At 37.5% G+C, this 23226-nt stretch overlaps 2 protein-coding genes across 3 annotated transcripts in view; one reads left to right on the top strand and one right to left on the bottom strand.

Annotated features, from left to right (window-relative positions):
• Window positions 1-8100, bottom strand: part of LOC127806224 (DNA-directed RNA polymerase III subunit 1) — an 88767-nt gene extending 80667 nt beyond the window's left edge. Inside the window, exons 1-2 of one of the 2 annotated variants that reach the window (XM_052343379.1) lie at window positions 7842-8100; window positions 7587-7716 (exon numbers count right to left, since the gene is read on the bottom strand). In XM_052343379.1, the coding sequence (XP_052199339.1) occupies window positions 7587-7716; window positions 7842-7921 (210 nt within the window). In that variant the 5' untranslated portion in view covers window positions 7922-8100. The remainder of the gene's footprint in view (window positions 1-7586; window positions 7717-7841) is intronic. The other variant, XM_052343370.1, reaches the window with a different exon arrangement.
• A 7202-nt stretch (window positions 8101-15302) lies between these two features.
• Window positions 15303-22870, top strand: LOC127797908 (uncharacterized). The gene is given in 5 exon segments (XM_052331109.1): window positions 15303-15900; window positions 16014-18156; window positions 18158-20350; window positions 21076-21196; window positions 22665-22870. Coding segments are annotated over 2 exon segments (4182 nt in total). The 5' UTR covers window positions 15303-15900; window positions 16014-16155; the 3' UTR covers window positions 20339-20350; window positions 21076-21196; window positions 22665-22870.
• The last annotated feature ends 356 nt before the right edge of the window (window positions 22871-23226 follow it).

The raw sequence follows: 23226 nt of genomic DNA, 5'->3' as shown, positions 1-23226 counted from the left end.
AGAAGTGTGTGTTTATTGGTTATCCATCAGGGGTTAAGGGGTATAAGTTGTGAAATTTAGAAAAAGAAATGCTTAGAACCATGATAAGTAAAGATGTAACCTTTGATGAAAATTCGTTTATCAATCTAGAAAAGAAAAATGAGGATAGGGAAGGGAAGGCCAAAGCTGTAAATTTTGAACAGCAGCAACAGGATGATGTTACTATATTCAATTCTCCCTTAGAACCTTTCCAAGACCAATCAAGTACTGGTGAAGGATCCTCAAGCCAAAATAGTCTTGACAGGTCTATAGAAATTAAGGATTCATCAAGTTATGATGAAGAACAACACATGGACAGTGCTGGTTCATCAAGCACAGTAGGTGATTTAATTAATGACAGGTATAATGTAGGCAGAGATAGGCAGAGAAGAATCAGTAGGCCTCCAGTAAGATATGATCTTTCTGATTTGGTAGCATATGCACTGTTAAGTGCAGAGGAGTCAACTGGAGAAGAACCACAATCCTATGAAGAGGCTGTAAGTTCTAAGGAATCTCAGAAATGGTAGGCAGCTATGGAAGCTGAGATGGAATCCTTAAGAAAAAATGAAACATGGGTGTTAGTGGATAGACCTTTGGGAAAGAGAATAGTAGGTTGTAGGTGGTTATTCAAGGTAAAAGAAAGAGCTGGAGATAGCCTTAAACCTAGGTATAAAGCTAGGCTAGTAGCTAGGGGTTTTACCCAAGTAGCAGGGATAGATTTTAATGAAGTGTTTTCACCAGTTGTAAGGCACACCTCCATAAGAATTATGCTAGCTATGACAGTCCATCTAGACCTTTACCTAGAGCAAATGGATGTTACCACCGCATTCCTCCATGGTGAGTTAGAGGAAAAAATTCTAATGGATCAGCCTAGAGGGTTTGAAATTAGGGGCAAAGAAGACAAGGTTTGTTTGTTAAAGAAGTCCTTATATGGACTAAAGCAGTCCCCTAGGCAATGGTACAAGAAATTCGACTCTTTTATGATAAGTCAAGGGTTTATAAGAAGCTCATTTGATTGTTGTGTCCATCTTAGGCATGTTTCCTATAAAATATCAATCTACCTCTTGCTATATGTAGATGACATGCTTATAGCAAGTCATTCATCAACCGAAATACAAAGTTCAAAGCTGAAACTTAGGTCAGCCTTTGAGATGAAAGAACTTGGTGAGGCAAGGAAAATTTTAGGAATGGAAACTATTAGGAATAGACATAGCAAAATCCTTCAGCTATCCCAGGAAGCCTATTTAGAGAAAATCATGAGAAAATTTCATATGTTGGATGCAAAAGTAGTAAATATACCATTTGCACAACATTTTAAACTCTCTCATGCCCAATCTCCAACTGATGAAAAGAACCTAAAAGAAATTAAGAGAATTCCCTACTCTAATGCTATTAACAGCCTTATGTATGCAATGGTGTGTTCTAGGCCGGATTTAGCCCATGCCATGAGTGTGATAAGTAGATTCATGGCAAATCCAAGGAAGGAACACTGGACAGCAGTGAAATGGGTATTTAGATATCTAAAGGGGTCAATGAATAAGGTTTTAATCTATGGTGGAGCAAATGACTTTAAAGAGCAGAACATTATAGGATATTCTGATGCAGATTATGCATCAGATTTAGATAGGAGAATATCAACAACTGGTTATGTATTTCAATTGTGGAAATCTACAATTAGTTGGAAATCTAATCTTCAACCAGTTGTAGCATTATCAACCACAGAATCTGAATATATAGCTGTCAACCACAGAATCTGAATATATAGCTGTCTCCCTGAGGCTGTTAAAGAATCTATGTGGTTGAAAGGATTGATTAGTGAACTCCTAGGATATGATGTGAGGGTTATGTTGAAGTGTGATAGCCAAAGTGTCATAAATTTGACTAAAAATCAAAGCCACCATGAAAGAACAAAACATATTGACATTAGATATCATTTTATAAGAAAAGTCCTTGAGAAGAAGGAGATTGAGCTTATAAAAGTTGTTGGAAGTGATAATGTTGCAGACATTTTCACTAAAGTCGTCCCAATGTCCAAGTTACTCCATTGCTTAATGTTATTACAGTTTGATGTGTTTTGATTGATCTGTTTCAGGGTATTCAAGAAGTGAGCAGAACAAGAATGCTGAAGTTTCAGGATTACTCAAGGCAAAATGGTGAAGATTTGTTATTGTTTTGCTCAAAGCATAGTTATCAAAGGCGCACCTAGGCGCGAGGCGCCAGTTTGGCGCCTCGCCTAGGCCGAGGCGAGGCGGTTTTGGCGAGGCCCTCGCCTTGTGCGCCTAGGCGCTGGGGCGTGAGGCGCGCCTCATGAAACTGAGGTCTTCTACTAAATCTTGCAGCCCAATCGCGCTTGCCTCTCCTCCCGATTGCATCCAGCCGCGCTTACCTCTCCTCTCCAACTCGCTGCTCGCTCCTCACTCCTCCCGACTATAGCATCTGTCGCACTTGCCTCTCCTCTCCAGCTCGCTGCTCGCTCGCCCAATCTTCCTCTTCCTTTCTAGCCCCAGCCGCGCTTGCCTCCTCTCTTCCTCTTCTCTCCAGCTCGCCCGATCTTCCTCTTCCTCTCTAGCCCCAGCCGCGCCTTCCTCCTCTCTTCCTCTTCTCTCCAGCTCGCCCTCGCCCGATCTTCTTCTTCCTCTCCTCTCTAGCTGCGACCCCCTCCTCTCTTCCTCTCCAGCTCGCCCGATCTTCCTCTTCCTCTCTAGCCCCAGTCGCGCTTGCCTCCTCTCTTCCTCTCCTCTCCAGCTCGCTGCTTGCTCGATCTTCCTCTTCCTCTCTAGCCCCAGCCGCACCTGCCTCCTCTCTTCCTCTCCTCTCCAGCTTCCTCTCCTCTCCAGCCGCGACCCATTGATCTTCCTCTTCCTTTCCTCTCCACTCTCCAGCAGCGCCTGCCTCCTCTCTAGTCTCCAACCGCGCCCTCTTCTTCTATTCTCCTCTGTCGAGTCTGCCCACGGTCTTCTCCTCTCTTCCTCGCCTCTCTTCTCATCTGCTCTTGAGCTCTTCAAGTTGAAGCTGCTAAGGGCCTAAGGCTGCCCACGTCTTCTCCTATATTAATAATTTCATATTGTAAGTTCTTTACTTGTATTTTATTTGTTTATTTCTTGCATTTTTGCCTAATTTATTTTGCTGGCAGCTGGTTGCTGAAATTTGCTTTAAGTCTTTATAGTTTATTTCTATTATTAGGAGAATTTTGAGTTTTTTTCCTAAAAGGTGCGCCTCGCTTCGCAAAGGCGCGCCTCACCTCGTGCGCCTCGCACCTCAGGCTCCAGGACCTTTTGCGCCTCGCGCCTTTCAGAACTATGGCCCAAAGTAATAGTGTGCTGGAATTCTGGAAGAAATCAGGAAGGAATAGAGATGATCGATGGCAATTAGTTTGCAGGATCTAAATGTAACTAATTGCAATTAATAAGGGTAGTTTAGACTTTATGTAAGTTAGTTATTTCCCTTAGGAAATTCCGCCTCTCTAGTTTATAAATAGAAGGGTGCGGAGGTCAGATAGGATTTTCAATCAATTTTCATTCCATCCCTTGTGTTCGAGTGCAGTGAGAAGAGAAAAAGAGAGCTGTGATAATATAGTTCTTGTAGTCTTCGTCTAAAGGATTGTATTCGAGAGGCAAGTGAGGGATATTCTTGTACTGTTTTCTATGTTCTTAGTGGATTGTTCGCTTCTTGGATTGTTGGATGTAGTGCCATGTTTATGGCATGAACTCGGGTAAATCTGGTGTACTGCTTTCTAGTTTGCATTTCTACCTTCTCAATTCTGTCATTTATATTTTCTGTTTTTAAATCTTGTATTGTGATTGATTTCGATGAGATCATTGAGTGCTTCTTGAGTTATATTAGTACTCGGTTTCAACAAACTAGTATCAGAGCTTTAGGTTACTCAATCAAGAAACATCAAGAAATCCCTAAAATCTTTAGAAACCTATAGAACAGTTGTCTACTATGGCTTTCGCGGCCCCTGCTGCCCGGTACGACATTGAAAAATTTGGACACCAACGATTTTGGACTTTAAAGGATTAAGATGAAAGCCTTAATGGGAAATTTAGGGTTGAAAGAAGCCTTAGAACCCCAGAAACCGCTACTTAGGAAGGGACGCCTGCAACCATCACCTCTCTCAATCCAAGATTGGTACTTGGAGGTATCATCCAATTATGACAAGGGAGAATGGACTAAGGAGCTTATGGAGCAATTAATTCTTGATCCCTCTAGTAGACAAGTATACACACTTGGTAATGATTTGATCAGGTATAAAGGGAGGTTGGAGATCGGGGATAATGACTCCATCAAGAAAAGGATATTGCAGGCCTTACACGACTCTCCAATTGGGGGACATCCTGGGGTACAAAACACCTATTGCAGGATTAAACAGCTTTTCCATTGGCCTAAGTTGAAGAAGACAGTTAAGGAGTATGTTATGGCATGTGATGTCTACAAAAGATGTAAGCATGAGAATATACACCCTCCTAGCATATTGCAACCATTACCCATACTAGAACAGGCGTGGACCCATATTAGTATGGATTTTGTGGAAGGCTTGCCTAAGTCCGAGGGAAGGGACTATATCCTAATGGTGGTTGACAGACTGACAAAGTATGCCCATTTTCTTAGCTTAACCCACCCCTTCACGGCCTAAGAGGTGGCTAGAGTATTTTTAGACCAAGTGGGAAAATTACACGGGATGCCCCACACGATTGTCTCAAATAGGGACAAAATTTTTATGAGTTTATTGTGGAAGGAGTTAATGAAGTCCCTGGGAACACACTTGCAAATGTTCTCAGCCTATCATCCAAAGACAAATGGGCAGACAAAGCAAGTGACTCAATGTTTGGAAATGTATTTGAGGTGTTTGTGTTTTGTGCATCCAATTGGGTGGCACAAATGGCTACCCCTTGGCCCTATGGTGGTACAATTCCAACCACTACACTGCCCTAAAGATGACCCTATCTGAGGCCCTATATAGGTACAAGCCCCCATTATTACCAATGGGAAAACATATGTGGCTACCATGGATACCTACTTGCATCAAAGCCAACAAATGATGCTTACTTTAAAGAAGGATTTAGCCAATGCACAAAACCAGATGAAACAATTTACAGACAAAAAGATAAGTGAAAGGGCATTCTCAATGGGAGACAAGGTGTATCTGAAGTTAAGGCAAGCTTAATTGAAGACTCTATCCCCAACACAAGTTACTAAGCTCAGCCCTAAATTCTATGGTCCCTATGAAGTGACAGCTCAAGTGGGGAAGGTTGCCTACAGACTACAACTTCCAGAAGGATCCAACATCCATCCAGTGTTTCATATATCCCAACTCAAGCACTCTACCGAAAACAACCTAGCGAGCTCTACTCTACCCCCAACATCCCAAGGTGTTCAACAAGAAGCTGAGCCTATAGCCATTGTGGGCACACGGGTCATATACAAACAGGGAGCACCAATCACACATGCGCTAGTCCACTGGTCTAATCTACACCCGGAAAATAATACATGGGAATGCTTACATGATCTCCTCAAGCAATTTCCCAAGGCAACAGGCTTAATCTAACCTTCTTGGGGACAAGCAAGGTTTCAAGCAAGGGGAAATTGTCATGTAACCGAGTAAAAGGGGGGAAAGCCATTAGGCGGGAAGAGGTAATATGGATTGAATCAGGGGCCCTACTGTAATAAGGGAAAAAGAGACAATTATGTAATAGTGTGTAGAAGGTGTATCATCTGAATTTTGGGCGCCAATCCTTTCAGGATCAGTATACAAGCGGAACCCCTCGGCTAATTGAGGCATCGATGAATACAATTGAATCATTCCCGCCTCTCTCTCTCTCTCTCTCTCTCTCTCCCTAGATACATATATATATATATTCTCTTAGTTCTTCCCTCTCTATTTCTTCGCTTCTCTTCGATAATTCTCAATTCTCCATTGATTAAGGGAGAATTCCCCCTTGTCATAATCAGATTCTAACACAACATAAGGCTTTTGGGTTATTGGGATGAGGCTAACATCAATGTAAGGCTTTTGGATTCTAGTAGTTTGACTAGCCCAAGTAGGAGGTTGCATGGCATTTAAAGTTGATTCCTTTATGTGTCATGTGGAACGTGGTACATGTGATGGAAAGGAATTTGAGAGACTTCGAGGATTTATAGACTCAGAAATTTTGAGTAAAGGAAAACACTCCGGCTTTCCTGTGTCCTTTCTGAAGGAAAAGAATTTAAGAGACTTCGAGGATTTAGAGAGTTAGAATTCTTTAGTAAAGGAAAGCAAGAATGCTTTCCTGTTTTATTGGTTGTTGTAGATTCCTGTCCTGTAATCCTCCATTCTCACTTGGTATCATGTTGGCCACTTGTCCTTTTGGATGGCTCGTATAAGTTTGTGTAAAAATTGCTAAATAACATGTCCTTTGAACTTCTGCCTTGTTCTCTGGTTTTTCTAAGTACTCCTTATCGTATTTGAGTAACATCCTCTACGGGTAGAATATTCTTATTCCTTTCTTGCCAAATCTGCCACGTTCACAAGGAAAAAATGAGTGAGAAGCAAATGCCTCTAAGTCTAAGCCTGAATAGGACACTCCAGACCCAAGCAAAAAGGAAATTTCTCACAAAAGCCTAGCATGACCCACTGGATCCAAGGGGTGCAGGACATGTAGATTTTTCTTCTTTCAGGGTTTCTTTTACTGGGCACATTAGTTATAGTTCCAAATATGACTTTCATTTTATCTCATCAACCTAACTCAAATTACAAGTGATATAAGCAACTCTTACTAGTGATTGGTTCATGTTCTTGGGCCATACTTTTAAATACCATATTTTCATGGTTAATGTCCTTGCCTCCTTGAGCCTTGCACTGAAAGGAGCAGCCACCAAGCAAGTTTCTAACCAACTCCTTAAGCAATCCAGACCCCATTAAACCAGAATATTCAAACACTGGGGTCAGCATCAATTATTCTACATAAAAAGATGAAACAATGGGACTCCACTCCTCATGAGCCACTAGATTCTGAAACTCTTCAGACTTCTGGCACATAAAGGACCATTCTGCCATTATACGCCTCTGCTTTCTGATTATATCAGTAAGGAGAATGTAATCTAATATAGCAGGCCAAATGAAAAAACAACAGGAGATAGAAACAACTTAGCAAATAACAAACTTGCTTTTACGTGTACAAGACATCTATTTACCAGCCTTACAAGCCCCATCCAAAGAGCCATAGGCATCATAACCTTACATAAGAGGCCTAGCCACACCTGTAAACAAAAAAAAAGAGTATTCCACAATCCTTTTCTCTAGATCTATGTTTCTAAACATTCTCAAATATAATTTCCAATATAGGGATGGTAATAGGTATCCAACCTGAAGAGTAGTTGCCAAATGCACCTCAAATGGGGCGAGTTTGGAAATAAAAAATTCGCCCACCAATCAGGTACAGGGAAAAATAATAAAAATCCTCAACAAATATATTGCTTTTTGCAAGAAATTACTGATCACAATAGAGCCCCATCAAACAAATTAAATCATCATATAGCAAACCCAGTTTTTTCCCCAAGACAATATATGAGGATATACAAAGAAGTACCATGTGCGGGTCTAACAAGCCATTCTCGATGGGCTTCTTAGCAGAGTCATAGTAAACGCCCCGGTACACTTGAACTTCGGCTGCTTTGCATATCTCGGACTCAGAAAGCATAGAAAAACGGATGCTTTTGCTGCGTGACAAAAAACCCAGACAACGAAACAAAAAATAAATAAAATAATCAATGAGAACAAAACAGGAGACTTGAACAACTGTTACCACGCAAACTGATCAGTAATCCAAACTGAAGAAACTCACATTTTGCGAGGGCCGACATCTTCGATGTAAGGCTCTTTCGTGAACTGAATGGTGTCTTGCGGCTGGGGTCTCCTTGCCATCTTTAATCAACTCTGAACAGGATCAAATACCAAATAAACTGTATGATTTTGAAAGTAACAAGCCTTCAAGTCTCTGAGTTTACTGGAAAACTATATCAGTGAAAAAGATGGATTGTGAAGGTTCCGAGAGCAATAGGCGGGACAGCTTGCAAGTTGGTTGGGGGGGGGGGAGGGTTCCGAAACCCTAGATCCTTACTTGTATATGTTAGCTCAAGGGCCAAAAGCCACACAGGCATCGGTCTGGCGGTTGTACCACTTACTTGCGAAGTAGTGATCTGAAGTTCGAACCTTTTTCGCTGTGGATCGATTGCTTTTTCTATATACTTCGCTTCATATTTAGTTAGTTTTGAATTTTTGTTTTTTGGGTTTAATTTTTTCTTTTTAGTTATTTGATGACAAAGCTAATTTTTTAATTTTTAAAAATTCAAATTAAACATGTTTAATAAAAAAAAAATCTAACGTACCCAAATAAATATATTTTAATTTGAAGATGTCACATCAACATAATAAATCAAATTCATATCATTAATTAATGGCAAGTTAAGGAATAGCAGTTGGTCTCTCGTGTACATATTTATGTACTTATTTTCACATATTTTCAAATAACTCGCATGTATATATCTCAGTTTTTATATTTATTTTAATTTTAAATAGATAATAACTGTGAGGGTATTTAATACTTATTTTAACAAATTTTCAAATAAATTCTATGTCTATACATCAAAATTTTCATGCTTATTTTAATTTTAAATAAATAATTGGGAAACCCATTGCTAATCCTATTAAAGCGTTTGATTTTTACAATCAGGCCTCTAATTTATGATAAGTTAAAATAGGTTCCAAAGTAGAAAAGGACTCTGTTCGAGGCTATTTAAAAGAAACCTAAATTAGCAAAGAGCAAGGAGACCAACTTTAAACAATAAATGATAGTTAAGGTACACTGATAAACCTGATGACTATATTTACATGATACTCAAATTACAGTTCCAAACGTATAAAATTGTTAATATTTATTAATATAAATCGTTATTTTAGACTATCTTTGTATCATTTGGAGATGTGATAAAACCCTTATCTAATCAAATATAGAGAATCACTGAGTAATTATTTGAGTTCCACTAATATCACATGTACTTACTTTCATAATTCAAAGTTAAAATACAATAATTATTGACTTCATAACCACAATTTAATTACATAATTGACTCGTATGATAAGGAAAAATCAACTAATTCTTCATGTAATAAGATTATTTAATTTTTCTTTTTTTTTTTATCTAGGTGTCTAGACTTTGCCCACCTAATCCTGGCAGAGACTGTCCTTTCCCTTAGTTCAATTTTCAAGTAAATCGGATACGATCATAAGCTTATACGCTTCCAAACGAACACGTGATAAGTTTCCACTAAATTGAGTATTTTTTATCTCCATCAATAATTAATCTCCCGCCACTCCCAAATAAACATAGAAGCTTTATCATTTGTGTTATGCTATGAAGGCACATTCCCCTTTTTATGTGAAGGACAAATCAATTTCTTATTATCAAACAAGTTCGAATTATAGTTAAATTATAATTGTAAAGTTATAAATTGTTATCTTGGGATTACACCCTCTCGTGGGCACCTCACACACGAGCCCCAACAGAGCGTGCAGAGAGTAAATTAGGAAATCTAAAGGTGTTCGGTTTTGATCCCAAGACAATGACTCAAACCACAACAAAGCAAATCCTCACATGAATCGCCAAAACTATTAGGCTGTGACCCTCAAGCATCATAAATTATTATTTTAACTTTGGATTACGAAGTCAATGGCACACAACACTAGTGAAACCCTTATTACAGCTCTCCTTGCCCCTTTAAATTTGATTAATATGAGTTTATCATCTCCTTAGGGATAGCTTTAATGATGGTTTATTTTGAAAAGTCTTTGGAGTCTCATGTGATTTTGTGTTTTGAGCATCGTGTAGATAATTTTTATATTTATCCTAATTAACTAAGTTTTATTAGACTTGACTAAAGTCACGTTTCACTTTGAAATATATTTTAATTTATTTTAAATAAAATACTTATTTATAATCAAAATCAAACTTTTAGAATCACTGTTCTTACGCTGTCTCTCACTACTTGTACCCTCAATTTCCACTGAGAAGGTAAATCAAAATTAACTCTTGAACGGACTTACACTAATTGATGAAATGGCCCAATGACTTAGCTTACCATGCTAACGTTTCATATAATAATCATAACTTATTTTGTTCAGATCATCAAAATCACATTTTTTATTATTAAATATATGCACAATTTCATTATGGCTAATTAGTTTTTCTATTATTTAACCAATTTGTTAAATCATCATTTTACTAAACACTAGGTTTCTAATAGTGTTTTATGATTGTAATAAACTAATAAATTACTAAAATACAAAAAAAAATCTAAAAGTGTAACAAATCTAAATGTTTAGTATTTATTTTTGTAAATTACGCTAAAATAGATGGGATTACATATATATGTATAGAGAATCAAATATAAATAAAAAATAAAAAAAAAACAGTAAAAAATTTGCAGTCGAGGATTGAACAAGTACTAGGAGAGTTACATTTGTCAGAACTCTGACATAGAGTAAGAGTTTATTTGAATTTAAAGTGTTTTGACTTCTATTATATGTGTTGATTTGAAACATGCAAATTTCAAGAAAATCGCAATATTGTTAATTATGTGCATTAAAGTATGTTTTGTTCCACTTTAAGAATGGTATGGCATGTTGTTATGTCTAAAAAAAACTTATCTACCATGATTTTTAACTTTGCAAGGAGTTAGTGAGGTTAATAATGTATACCACGTGTTTAGTGTTAGAAGACAAGTATAGAGAATATCTTAAATATTCAAATTCAAAATTTATAGTAATTTTAATTATGAATAATTGAATCATACATTAAAAGTTAATTATTAATAAAAAAATAAGATTGAGGCATACCACAAGACGCACTATCCTTAAGAGAGATTTATGATTCGAAGATTAAATCTTGATACAAAAAGTTTAATGGCTTTACTATTCAAAATATAACGATATCATTTTCTTAATTATGCACTATTTATTGAGGAGAAAAAGAATAAATCAAATAAAATGTTTGAATTAAGATTGTGATCAAGGTCGGTGAAATTTTAGAGACTATGAGTGAAATTTTTTATAGGACCTTCTACGACTATAATTAAAAATAAAATTAATATGACTAAAAAAAATTATTATATAAAATTCACAAAATTTCACTTTAAAATACTCTTTCAGCATTTTTAGATAAAAAATCAACAATTAAACTATTACAATTAATTTGTTCCAACATATGTTTTTTAATAGACACCATCACCAATCCATTAGTGTAGATTCACTAATAATAGGGGATCACAAATATTGAAATATATATATAAAATTAATTGATAATTTAAGGGCTAATAAAAAAATCAAAAAATATACCCGATAAGTCACACAACGGGATGATGAGGACAAAAATGAAATCGCTGAAGAGAAAACGTAGTTGTGAAATCGGTTGGATTGAGAACCTACGTCTGCACAGATCAATGACAGATGTTAATTGATGACATGCTAGTGACAGTGGATGAATAAAAAATTGAGAAGAAGAGGAACTGAGGAAGACGATGGAGTTGCAGGAACTACCAGGTGCATGAAAATAGTTGTAATACAATCATACAATGGGGAGATTGAGATTAATTAAAAATACATAGAATAATTGCGAGGGGATGGGTATCAGTGCCAAGCGCATGAGAATGAGATTGATTATTAATAAAGAAATACAGGAGATTAAGATTAATTAAAAATTGTAGTGATGCTCGTGAGATTAATTATTGAGAAAAGGAAGGTGATAAATTGAGATTAATTACAAAATTATAATAGTTTGAAATGGGTATGGCCCTCTAATGTCTCTTCAATTTTTAAATTTATTATTTTTAATTAATTTAAAATGGACATGCCCTTTAAGTGGCTTGAAATGGGCATGGGCCTAGGCTACCTAGATAGCCTATGACCAGGATAAACCTTGATTGTGATGATCACTTAAAATGGAAAAAACAAGATGATCACTTAAAATGGCAAAAAAGAAATATAGGGCAGATCTAGGAATTTAGGTTTGGGGTGGGCGGAAATTTAAAAAGCTAATGTAATAAAAATTTTATAAAACCAAAAAGTCAGTACAATAAATTTTCATTAAACTTGTGCTTAACGAGATTTTGAAACAAAAAATTCACCTACAACAGAGTTTACATCTATTATTGTCGATTCAAATATTCAATATCAGATTCGCAATAAGAAATTCCAGGCTTCCAGCCACACTAATTCCTAAGTTCCTAGTTAAATGCAGTAGTCAAATAGGCAAGCAGACACAACAAATCAAGCATAAACAACAAAATCACTTACTTAAAACTTGCTGAAAAAAGGCAGCGATTTCAACAACAAATCAAGTATAAACAAGTAAAAAAAAAATATGGGCGAAAAATAAAAGAACTGTCGAGATTTAGTTGTCAATCGAGAGAATTAAAGAACTGAAATAAGAGAAAACATACCTGGGCTCGAATGAAGCAAAATTGAATTTTATTTTATTATTATTATTTTTTTTGGGGGGGGGGGTAGGGTAAAACGAAGACCTGAATCAGAGGCAAGGGGCTAGGGTAGCGAGCAAGAGGGCGAGGTCGACTGGTCGAGCGAGCATGGGGGCGAGGGCGAGCAAGAGCAAGAGAGACTGAGAGAGGCAGTCAGGCAGAGAGCGAGGGCGAGCGAGAGCAAGAGAAAGGCAACTAGAGCCGAAGGGCGAGCGAGAGCAAGAGAGGTAGAGAGCAAGGGCGAGCGAGAGCAAGAGAGAGCCAGCGATGGAGAGCGAGAGCAAGGGAGAGGCAGATAGCGAGGGCAAGCGCGAGTGGACAAGCAAGAGAATAGGAGGCAAAGAGCGAGAGGCAGCGAGGGTGAGCCATGAGCGAGAGAGAGGTCGAGATAGGAAGGAGAAGATAAGGGTGGGATGGGGTGGACTACAGTGATTTTGAGCTGGACTAATATTAAATAATTAAAAAAATTATACTATAAATTTAATTTTTATTGTGGACTGCTGTGTGCTGGGCTTCACACATAAATCCTCCCCCAAGGCATGTATGAAAACTAAGAGTTAGGGCAAACCCCAATCTCAATGGAAAAGGAAAGTCAAAATTCAAAACTAAATCATAAAATAATTAAGACTATGAACATAATTAAAATTAAAGTAATTGAAAGTAAAGCGTGAAATACCTATATTAATAATCATAAAATAGCTCACTATTCAAAGTTGGATAATCCTTCAACTTGACTTTGAAATATGTATAAAAAGTTTATAAATACAATACTATAAGAGAATATTTAAATAAATAGATGTAATTAGAAATTAATATATCAATTAATGACTAGTTGAATATTTTATTTTATGTTCATCGCGTTAATGCATAAATAAACATTTTTTCAACCCTTATAGAGTTTCACAGTTCATGTTGGACGTTCAATGCGTAGATGAGACGAGTTCAATGAAATGAAAGAAAAAGTTGAAGAATGAAAAGAAAAAAAAAAAACCAAAAAAGCTATTTTTAAAAATAAAAATTAGTTTATCAACACATTTAAAGTCACGGTCTCTAATTTAAAATAAATTTATTTTATAAATATATTAATTTTTGCATTCGTCAAAATTTTGTTTACAAAATTAAATAACTTACAATTTTCAATTACTATTAAATAAATATTTTGTTAAAGTCTTATTCAATATTTTATTATAAATATTGAAAATAGATAATTGATTTTATTTTCTATAAATAGGGATAGGATGAGGAGTAGAGAGTATATGTTGGAGTTGTATGTGTATAAGAAAAAAACAAAATCATTGCATGTTAGGCAAGTATTGTGCATGTCTGATTTTTAATAATTAATATTTTTTTAAAATAACATATAATAATATTCAATAATCATTAATCATACGATAATGACTAATAGTGCATAGTTAAAAATTATACTAGCATTGTGTTGGAAGAGATTGAGGCTATCTCCGATGCTAGCTTCTGCTCATCGTCAAATTAAATTTTGAGGAGAAAATCACTGGAAACCTCTCAAACGAGTCTCTTTATTTATCGATTTTTTTTCTCAAATTTATATGAAACTTCAAAGGGTTCCATATAGATGATGAGTGATTTTGTGCTCCTTACATTTTTCCGATGGCTAGCATATGTTACATTTCAAATTTGAAAAACCTCCAATAGCTCTCCATTGCATATGAAAGTTGAAGAAGATGCTGGCAACGAGTAATAACAGCTTCAATAACGAACAACAGGAGCACATGCAAGGCAACTTGAGGCGGCCGTGACGAGAAGTAGCGAAGAAGAAAGAGCACCAACAAGGATAAACGACGAGGAGCAACAGAGAAGAATGTGGGCACCGACAAGGAACTATCAATGATAGCGGTGACAATGACAGCTCCCTCCTCCTGCATTTAGCAATTGCCTCGATTTGATTTGGGTTTGTGATTTTAATTATGTATTTTATCTAAATTTTGCATATATTAAAATATTGGGTTTCAATTATATTTTGATTAATTTGTGTATTTAATTATACATTTGTTTGTATGCGAATATTTGATTAATTTGTGTATTTGATTATACATTTGTTTGTAAGCGAATATTTAATTATTTTGTACATTTGATTATTCATTTTGTGTGTGCCGTTGAAATATGATCGTTGTTGAAATTTTAATTTGAATATATTAAAATATTAATTTTGTAGTTATAGAAATATTTCAAATAATTTTGTTAAATAATATTTTTAAAAAAATATTAGTAAATTTGTTTACAAATATATTAAATATTATAAAAATTTAATACCATCATATTTATTATTAAATTATCAAATAAATAATAAATTTTGTTAGTAATAAAAATTATAAATGAGGTAAAATAAATAGAATTAGAATTATTAATAAATAAGTAGGATATGGAGTGGAATAGGGAGGAGAATAGGAGTAAACACACTTTTTTTTTTTTAGATAAAATCAGAATAGAGAATAAATTATTTATAATATAATAAGAAATAAAATATAGAATCGAGTTGGAGATATAATAAAATTAAATGAAATGAATTATAAACAAACATAATAATGGAAATAAAATATTACTTATTGTTGTTTGGAATAAAACAAAAGATTGTTTACCGTTTTAAGAATGATTTGAAATGCCTTTTTAATTTATTATTAAAAAATCTTCCAAACAACGGGGAATCGATCTTTCCATGATCGGAAGCACACCATACCATTAAATAAGGGTGAAGGAATTAATGCAATAAGTTTGTAAGTAAAATCAGACGAGATCGGATCGGTGAAATTTGTAGAACCCGAGAGACGGAGAGATCGCCTAAATCCAAAAATCCAAACCCGGGTTAGGGATGGATGACCCTGCCAGCCCGACCGGACAACCCGCAGAGCTCTGCAACGGGTTCCTGATTCGCCGTCTCTCTCCAATGTCACACGGCCAACAACGTCAAGCTCCAGGCTCCAGCACAGCACAGATCCTATCATCTCTCCCCCCGTCCCTCTCTCTCTCTCTGCTGCAAAGCTTTTCTTTCTTTCCTTTTGGTATTTTTCTTCTATGTACAGCAGCTCTGCCCTTTTTGGTCTTTTCGGACTCGCCCATCACAGATCGGACGGCCCACGCCCATCCACGTCCCCGGTCGTCTTCTTCGTTACTTCGCTCGTATATAAACCGCCTCGTCACCCTCTTTCTCTCTCCTATCCCCCTTCCTCTTCGTCTTCTTCTTCTTCTTCTTCTTCTAGGGTTTCCAGGGACCCCTAATTAACAAGCACAGGGCCTCTCCCTTTCTCCATCCACTCTCATTGTTCTTCTCTTTCCGCCGCTTTTCGATCCTCGCCTGTCTCCCTGAATTCCGAGCCTCGACTATAATCAATCCGCGTTAAGGTATTTTCGGATCCAATTTCTTTGTTTTTTTTTTCAATGCGTATATAGATGTGCTTGTGTGGGTGATTATTATTGAATGATTCCAAAGTCGTTCTTTTTCTTTCGAATCTCAGTGTTGGATGTGTAATGAGAGGTGTTTATCTTGTTCGTATTGGTCTTTCTAGGGTTTCTGTTGGTTACTTTGGTGCGGCGGGGGAATTTGAAATTCGGGCAGTTGCTGCTGGTTTTGGTGTGTTTGGGTCGGGGTTATGTTGAATGGCGATTGAAAAGAATAGCTTTAAGGTTTCGAGGCTTGATTCGGAGTTTTCGTCACGGAGTAAGGAGAGCATGTCGAGCGAGGATGACGAGCTTCAACGGCGGAGCTCGGCGGTCGAATCTGAGGATGATGACGATGACTTCGACGACTGTGATTCTGGGGCTGGTTCCGATGACTTTGATTTGTTGGAACTGGGGGAAGTGGGGGAAGAATTTTGTCAAGTGGGCGATCAGACTTGCAGCATCCCTTTTGAGTTGTATGATCTTCCTGGTTTGGGTGATGTCTTGTCTATGCATGTCTGGAATGAATGCTTGACTGAGGAGGAGAGATTTAGCCTCACAAAGTATCTTCCCGATATGGACCAAGAGATGTTCATGCAGACCTTGAGAGAGCTTTTTACGGGCTCTAACCTCCACTTTGGAAATCCTCTTGCCATGCTCTTTGATTTGTTGAAAGGAGGGCTGTGTGAGCCAAGGGTTGCTCTGTATCGACAAGGTTTGATATCATTCCAGAAGCGGCAACACTACCATCTTCTGAGGAAGCACCAAAACTCGACCGTTAGCAGTCTTTATCAGATACGGGATGCTTGGCTTAATTGTAGAGGATACAGCATCGAAGAGAAGCTTCGTGTATTAAATATAATGAAAAGCCAGAAGAGTTTAATGTATGAAAATATGGAACAGTTGGAGTCCGAGTCCTCAGAAAGAGCTGAATCAGGGGCAGGTTTGTGGAGTAAAAGGCTGAAGGATCGGAAGCATGGTCCGAAAGTGAGCCATCCTTCTGTCTATGGGGCAAATCCAACATTAGATTTTCCATCCCGGGGGAGGTCGATGCCATTAGAACAGACAAAACTTGGGAAGCAAAATCCAAAAGGAACATTGAAGATGGCTGGGGCAAAGATGGCTTCGGCCAAAGAATTAGTTGGTTACTTTCCTTCTATTCACCATGGTACAGAAATGAAGTCAGGCCTTTATGGTTCACCATTGCCAGGTCTTCCTAGAAAAAATAAGTCAGCAGGGTATGACTTGGGAGAAGCAGTCCGGATGAGGGATCAGATGAGAGATGATGATGATTTTGAAGAAACAATGTATGAATTAGCAGTCCAGAGAGGTCGGAATATTTCACGAGCAAGTGCGTTGGAGAAACATGGGCCTTTTAAAAGGGGAAAGAAGCATGAGGCTTTGAGAGGTGATGAGTGTTCCACCAACAGTTTTATGGGTTTGCCTGGGTCCTTAAAGAATAATTTACATGCTTATGGTAACAACAGAACTGTAAATAAGTTGTCAGATATCAAAGTCTTAACTGCAAAACCTTCTAATACAAGGATTTCTCATGATTATGGCAAAAAGGCCAAGTATGCTGAGAACATTCAGCGGTTTCCAGTTGAAGATCAGACGAAGTATGGGAAAATCCAGGCTCAGAATTTATCACTGAAAGGAAGTAGGAATGAGTTATCAGATGGAGGTGACCAATTTTGGCCTAAGAAAGCACAAGTGGAAGCTCGCTCCACCGACTCCTTTGAATATGGTGACTGGACTGCTAAAAGCAAGAAATGGAAGACTGAGATGGAGTCTTCTGATTTTAAAGTGAATGATAGGTTAGGTCGTTCAGAGGCCAGAGCAAAGCTACCTCAGAAGAAAGTCCGAGCAGTTTCTGTGCAGAATGGAGTGCAAGAAATGGCTGCACCGGGAAGCAGTGAAAGGCTTGCCAAAAGTGAGGAAACAGAATCAGATTCATCTGAACCATTTGATGAGGATGAGGATGACAATCCTTTGATGAGGAGCAAGCTGGCCTATCCCCGTGGGATCATGGATGGTTCCTTCATGAAATCTGTTCCAGAGCCTAAAAAAGCTAAACTTAGTAAGAAAGTTAAAAAGGTGAGTACTCAGCCTCTAGATGGATTGTTACATTCCTCAAGGAAGTTGGCTGATCTTGGTGAATATCCTCATACACCAGCAGTAGAAAACTATTCTTCGAAGGGAAAGAAGAAAGGCAAGATGCCAGGGTATTGCTCGTTTACAAAATTCTACTGCTAAAGCAGTTGAAGACAGCTATTTCTCTGTGTTAGGTGGGTTAAATGGTGATGGTGAGCAGAAACGAAGACACAAGTTGGGGAAGACTGGCCACTTGCAACAGGAAATCAGTGAAGGATTTCAGTTACCCTCCCTGAAGGCCCACCACAAGGATAGAAGGCAGAAAGGGGAATTTGAGCATCATGATTATTCTATCCATCAGTCACATTTCTCAAATAATTACATTCTTGATGATGAGGAGGATTCACTTGAAATACGTCAATTTGCTGAGGATAATGGAATTATTGGTAAATTGGGAAAGAAAGGCAAAGTCTTGGAAACATATGGTGATGATCTATATGTAAGATCTGATATCCCTTTATCATTGGCAAAGAGGAGGAATGTAAAGGAAGCTGTATCTCTCGATGAGCAAGATGATAATGATTTTATGAACTCTAATACTCAGCAGCAACTTGATGACACCACATCCTCTAAGAAATGGGGAAAAAGGAAGTTGGAGGATGACTTGGATACTTTTGAGATGGGAACTTTGGACCCACTTGATGCAGAAGTCGATGCAGATGTAGAACTGGAACCCCAACCCCAGAAGAAGCCATTTACTCTGATTACGCCTACCGTCCATTCTGGTTTCTCATTCTCCATTATACATCTTCTTTCTGCAGTTCGTATGGCAATGGTAACCCTGCTTCCAGAAGATTCTTTGGAGATTAGAAAGTATCCAGATAAAAATGATGAAGAACTGAAACCCAGGGAGGAGCAAGATACCACACAAGGTAGCAATGGAGTTTATCTTCATGAGGAATTGGACATCAATAAATCTGAGAATTTTGTGCAACTGAATGTCCCATCTCTGACAGTTCAGGAGATTGTGAACCGCCTGAGGTCAAACCCTGGGGATCCTTGCATTCTTGAAACTCAGGAACCACTTCAGGATTTGGTCAGAGGAGTTTTGAAGATGTTTTCATCCAAGACAGCACCTTTAGGCGCAAAAGGGTGGAAGCCACTTGTAGTATATGAAAAATCTACCAAAAGTTGGTCCTGGATTGGTCCAGTTCCTCATATTTCATTAGATCATGAAGCCATTGAAGAAGTGACCTCTCCTGAGGCTTGGGGCCTTCCTTACAAAATGCTTGTGAAATTAGTTGACGCATTTGCTAATTGGCTTAAAAGTGGACAAGAGACCCTTCAACAAATAGGAAGTCTCCCTGCCCCCCCTTCATCATTGATGCAATTTAATTTGGATGAGAAAGAAAGGTTCAGGGACCTAAGAGCTCAGAAAAGTCTGACCACGATCACCCCTAGCTCTGAAGAAGTGAGAGATTATTTCCGCAAAGAGGAAGTTCTTAGGTATTCCATTCCTGACAGGGCCTTCTCTTACACAGCTATTGACGGTAGGAAATCAATTGTTGCTCCTCTGAGAAGGTGTGGCGGTAAGCCCACGTCTAAGGCCCGAGACCATTTTATGCTGAAACGTGATCGGCCACCTCATGTGACCATTCTCTGTCTTGTCAGAGATGCAGCTGCAAGATTACCTGGAAGTATTGGAACCAGAGCAGATGTTTGTACTTTGCTCAGGGACTCACAGTATGTGGTGGAAGATGTGTCTGATGCACAGGTCAATCAAGTTGTCAGTGGAGCTTTGGACCGTCTACATTATGAACGTGATCCTTGTGTGCAGTTCGATGGGGAAAGAAAGTTATGGGTTTATTTACATAGGGAAAGAGAAGAAGAAGATTTTGAGGATGATGGGACTTCATCTACGAAGAAATGGAAGAGGCAAAAGAAAGACATTGCCGAGCCATTTGAGCAGGGGACGGTGACAGTGGCTTATCATGGGGTTGGGGAACAAAGTGGATTTGAATTGAACTCTGATCTCAACATTGAGTCATCATGCATGGATGAAGATAAGGGAATGGATCTTTTGTATTATGATGGTAGTCATAATATAGAGGACAATGTTGAAACAAGTCATGGTTCTGAACAAGGGGCAATGCAGCTGGGGCGTCCAATGGCTTGGGACTCACTTGGGTTGAGCTCTATGCAAGAAACCAAGTTACTATGTCAAGAGAATTCTACTAATGAAGATTTTGAAGACGAAACATTTGGCAGAGAATCACATGCTGAACTTCTAAGCACGAGCTTGTCATGAGGCATTGTCAAGGTAGTTTATGCTATTTTCTTGCCTTAAATCTTTGCAGTCTTGGTACCAATACTTGGAAAGCGTATTCATTATTATTAAGTTCACTTTTTATATGGAATCTTAACTACTTGTTCAGCATTCAGGTAATTCCTTTACTTGTCCAGCATTTAGGATGTTTTCTTGTCCACCTTTCAATCCTTTTCTTTTTGGAACAGAGACAGAGAGGATATCAGTGTCAGTCTTGTTGGTTCTAATTTTTTTGTTGCAACCTGTTGTTGTATAACTAATTATGTATGCCATCACATTCTCTGGTGGGAATTCAGAAAGATATTTCCCTAGATATATAGGTAGGGATAACATATGCTTACTTGTTCAATTGCTTAAGGCTGAATCTTTTTTACATTCCTTTTAGGATGTTTGTTATTTGTTGGTTTTAGGCTCTACAGTCTACCCTAGCGAGAACCTTGAGGACCAGGAGAAAATAAAAAAGCTATTCGGGCTGTTGGTTTGTGTACCCTTGATCTTTTTTGTCTTTAAGTTATCTTCAAAGTCCATTATGGCAGAAAGTTTGTGTTCCTTAAGGTTTCTTTACATTTGGGTTTATTTAGGCTCTTCTGTGAAAAATTACTTCACTAATCTGTGTAGTAACTAGCATTTACAGATTCCTTCTTCTTGATCTTGACTTGTGTTCTATTACCTACCGTCATTGTGTTCCTTCACTGTGAACCTCTTTGATTATTTTGTAGGCAAGCCTTGTAAATTATACTTTGATAGTGCGGAGGTGCACCACATTCCTGGTTCCTGGAAATTGAGGCAATATGTTGTTGGCCAGTGGATATTTCCAGCTATAAGTTATTAGTATTATCTGTAAGTGGTAGCATAACTGGTTTAAAATTCCCATATTTTATAACTTCTGTTAGCTTGTGTACATTGATGAGTGGTAATCTTTGTTTATTAACTTAAAATAGTAAAATACCACGATGTATCATCATTATGAAATGTTTACTTAATGAGGTTTAGGAAAAGCATCACTTTCTTGTGTAGGTTTTAAACCTGACCATTGGCAAAAAAGAATTTTGTTTTTTTTTTTTTTGGGAGGGGGGGGGGGGGGGGGGGGGCGGGAGTTTGAATACTAACACCTAATAAATAAATGATAAATAATGAAAATAGTAGTTTGCCATGTACGTGCATTGTTGTGTATTCTATCCTTTCCCCTTGTTGATTGTTTTGTTGCATCTTTAGAGCACGGTTTTCTGTTGGAGTGGAAAAGTTCTTGTGGTTTGTGCTTCCCCTTATTTAATTTATATCAAGTTATATCAAGAGTGAATTCCATTATCTGTCCATCTGGCCAAAATGAGATATAGCTTGGTTTTGGTACTTCTGTTGTAGCCAATATTCAACTGTCTTTCCATTTTTATGGTTTTTTTAGGTTTATATTGTGACTTTTCATTGACAATTAGTAAAAAGAGTTTGCAGCTATTCTAATTAATTAGCTTTTAAAATTTTCCAGAATAACCATAAATCTGATCGTTTGAAGAGAAATAAAATTAAGGTTCCTGATGAAAGTGATTATATAGTTTATGCCTAGATTTAATTTTCACCATCAATACACTATTCTAAAGTTCATCAGTCATATTGATTGGTATTCTTTTTGAATATATCTGCTAACTGATATTCCGTACTAGAAGTTGCTTTCTGATGTCTACTTTTACAAATTTATTGGCTATTAGGAATGCTAGTTTTTCACCCATAAATAATCATAAAAAAGCCGAATTTCATTTCTCCCAAGAAGCTGTCTGTCGTTCTTTCAGGCAGATTTAAGATTGCATGCGGTATGATGTTGGCTTTGTATCAATTCATTACAACAAGAATCACAAACCTTAATCTCATTTGTGGGGTCAGTTGCATGAATTATAGACTACCAGCCATCTCTATCCATGGCTATATCACCTGTAAAACCTTCAAATCTTATGTCATGTCTAAGGGAAGACATGTTTCCCACCAAATTTTATTTGGTCTCTCTCTTTCTACAATTTTTCTCCATTTTCTATATCAGTTCATTAGCTAAAGTAATTTTGTTCACCTGGGAAATTGTTATGTGCTTGTTCTCATGCTTCTAATGTAAAGAGCTAAACACTGTTGCATGCATTTTCCCCCCCTTTGTTCTTTTTTATCATTTTGCCACTGTAAGTTGTCCTGAAACAAAAAAAGCATTTTATTTTCATTTGCTATCACAGGAAAATCCTTTTTATTTTTGGTCTGTACACAGTTTTGTTTTTGTGGTAAATAAGTCCATGGAATTTGTAATAAAAGCTGAACACTGATGCATTTGCAGGCTTTGAGAGTAGTATCAAGAAATAGTCCACCCACGTCAGTGGCACAGCCATTTCCATCATCTCATGGCATTCCTTATTCATTGGAGGTGCAGCAGGTCACATGTAAATTGATTTTTAATTTTTTAGTACAAAATTTGTAGAATAGTAATCCTTGTTGGGGCCCAATTTGGTTTTGTGCACAAGTGGATGCTCATGCTTTTGCCTCCCTGCAGTTCTCTCTCTCCTCCTTTTTTCCTAGTCTTTCTTTCCTCAATATCAAATTAGATGTTTATCAACTTGATATATAGTTAACAGTTGCTTTACTTAAGAAAAGTTAGCAAATTCCGGAAGCGCCTCGGCTCACTGTAGATAAATGTATAGGGTGAGTCTTGTAGTTTATTTTGTTAAAATAAGTATCCCTTTGCCAGTTTTATGCCAATTGCTTGTCCATGCCATTTTCGACCACAGTTTTCTTTGGCGCGCGCACACATAATTATATTACTTATCTTTCCTCGTGCTTTCCCAGAATCCTTTACTGGTTTCGCACCCCAAAAAAGAGATGTGTAATGTCCTGAAGCTCAG

This window comes from Diospyros lotus, chromosome 1, assembly GCF_014633365.1.
Source record: "Diospyros lotus cultivar Yz01 chromosome 1, ASM1463336v1, whole genome shotgun sequence".
In the NCBI taxonomy this organism is placed as follows: domain Eukaryota; kingdom Viridiplantae; phylum Streptophyta; class Magnoliopsida; order Ericales; family Ebenaceae; genus Diospyros; species Diospyros lotus.
The sequence above is the reverse complement of the archived record's forward strand: the minus strand, read 5'-3'. Positions and strand labels throughout refer to the sequence as shown.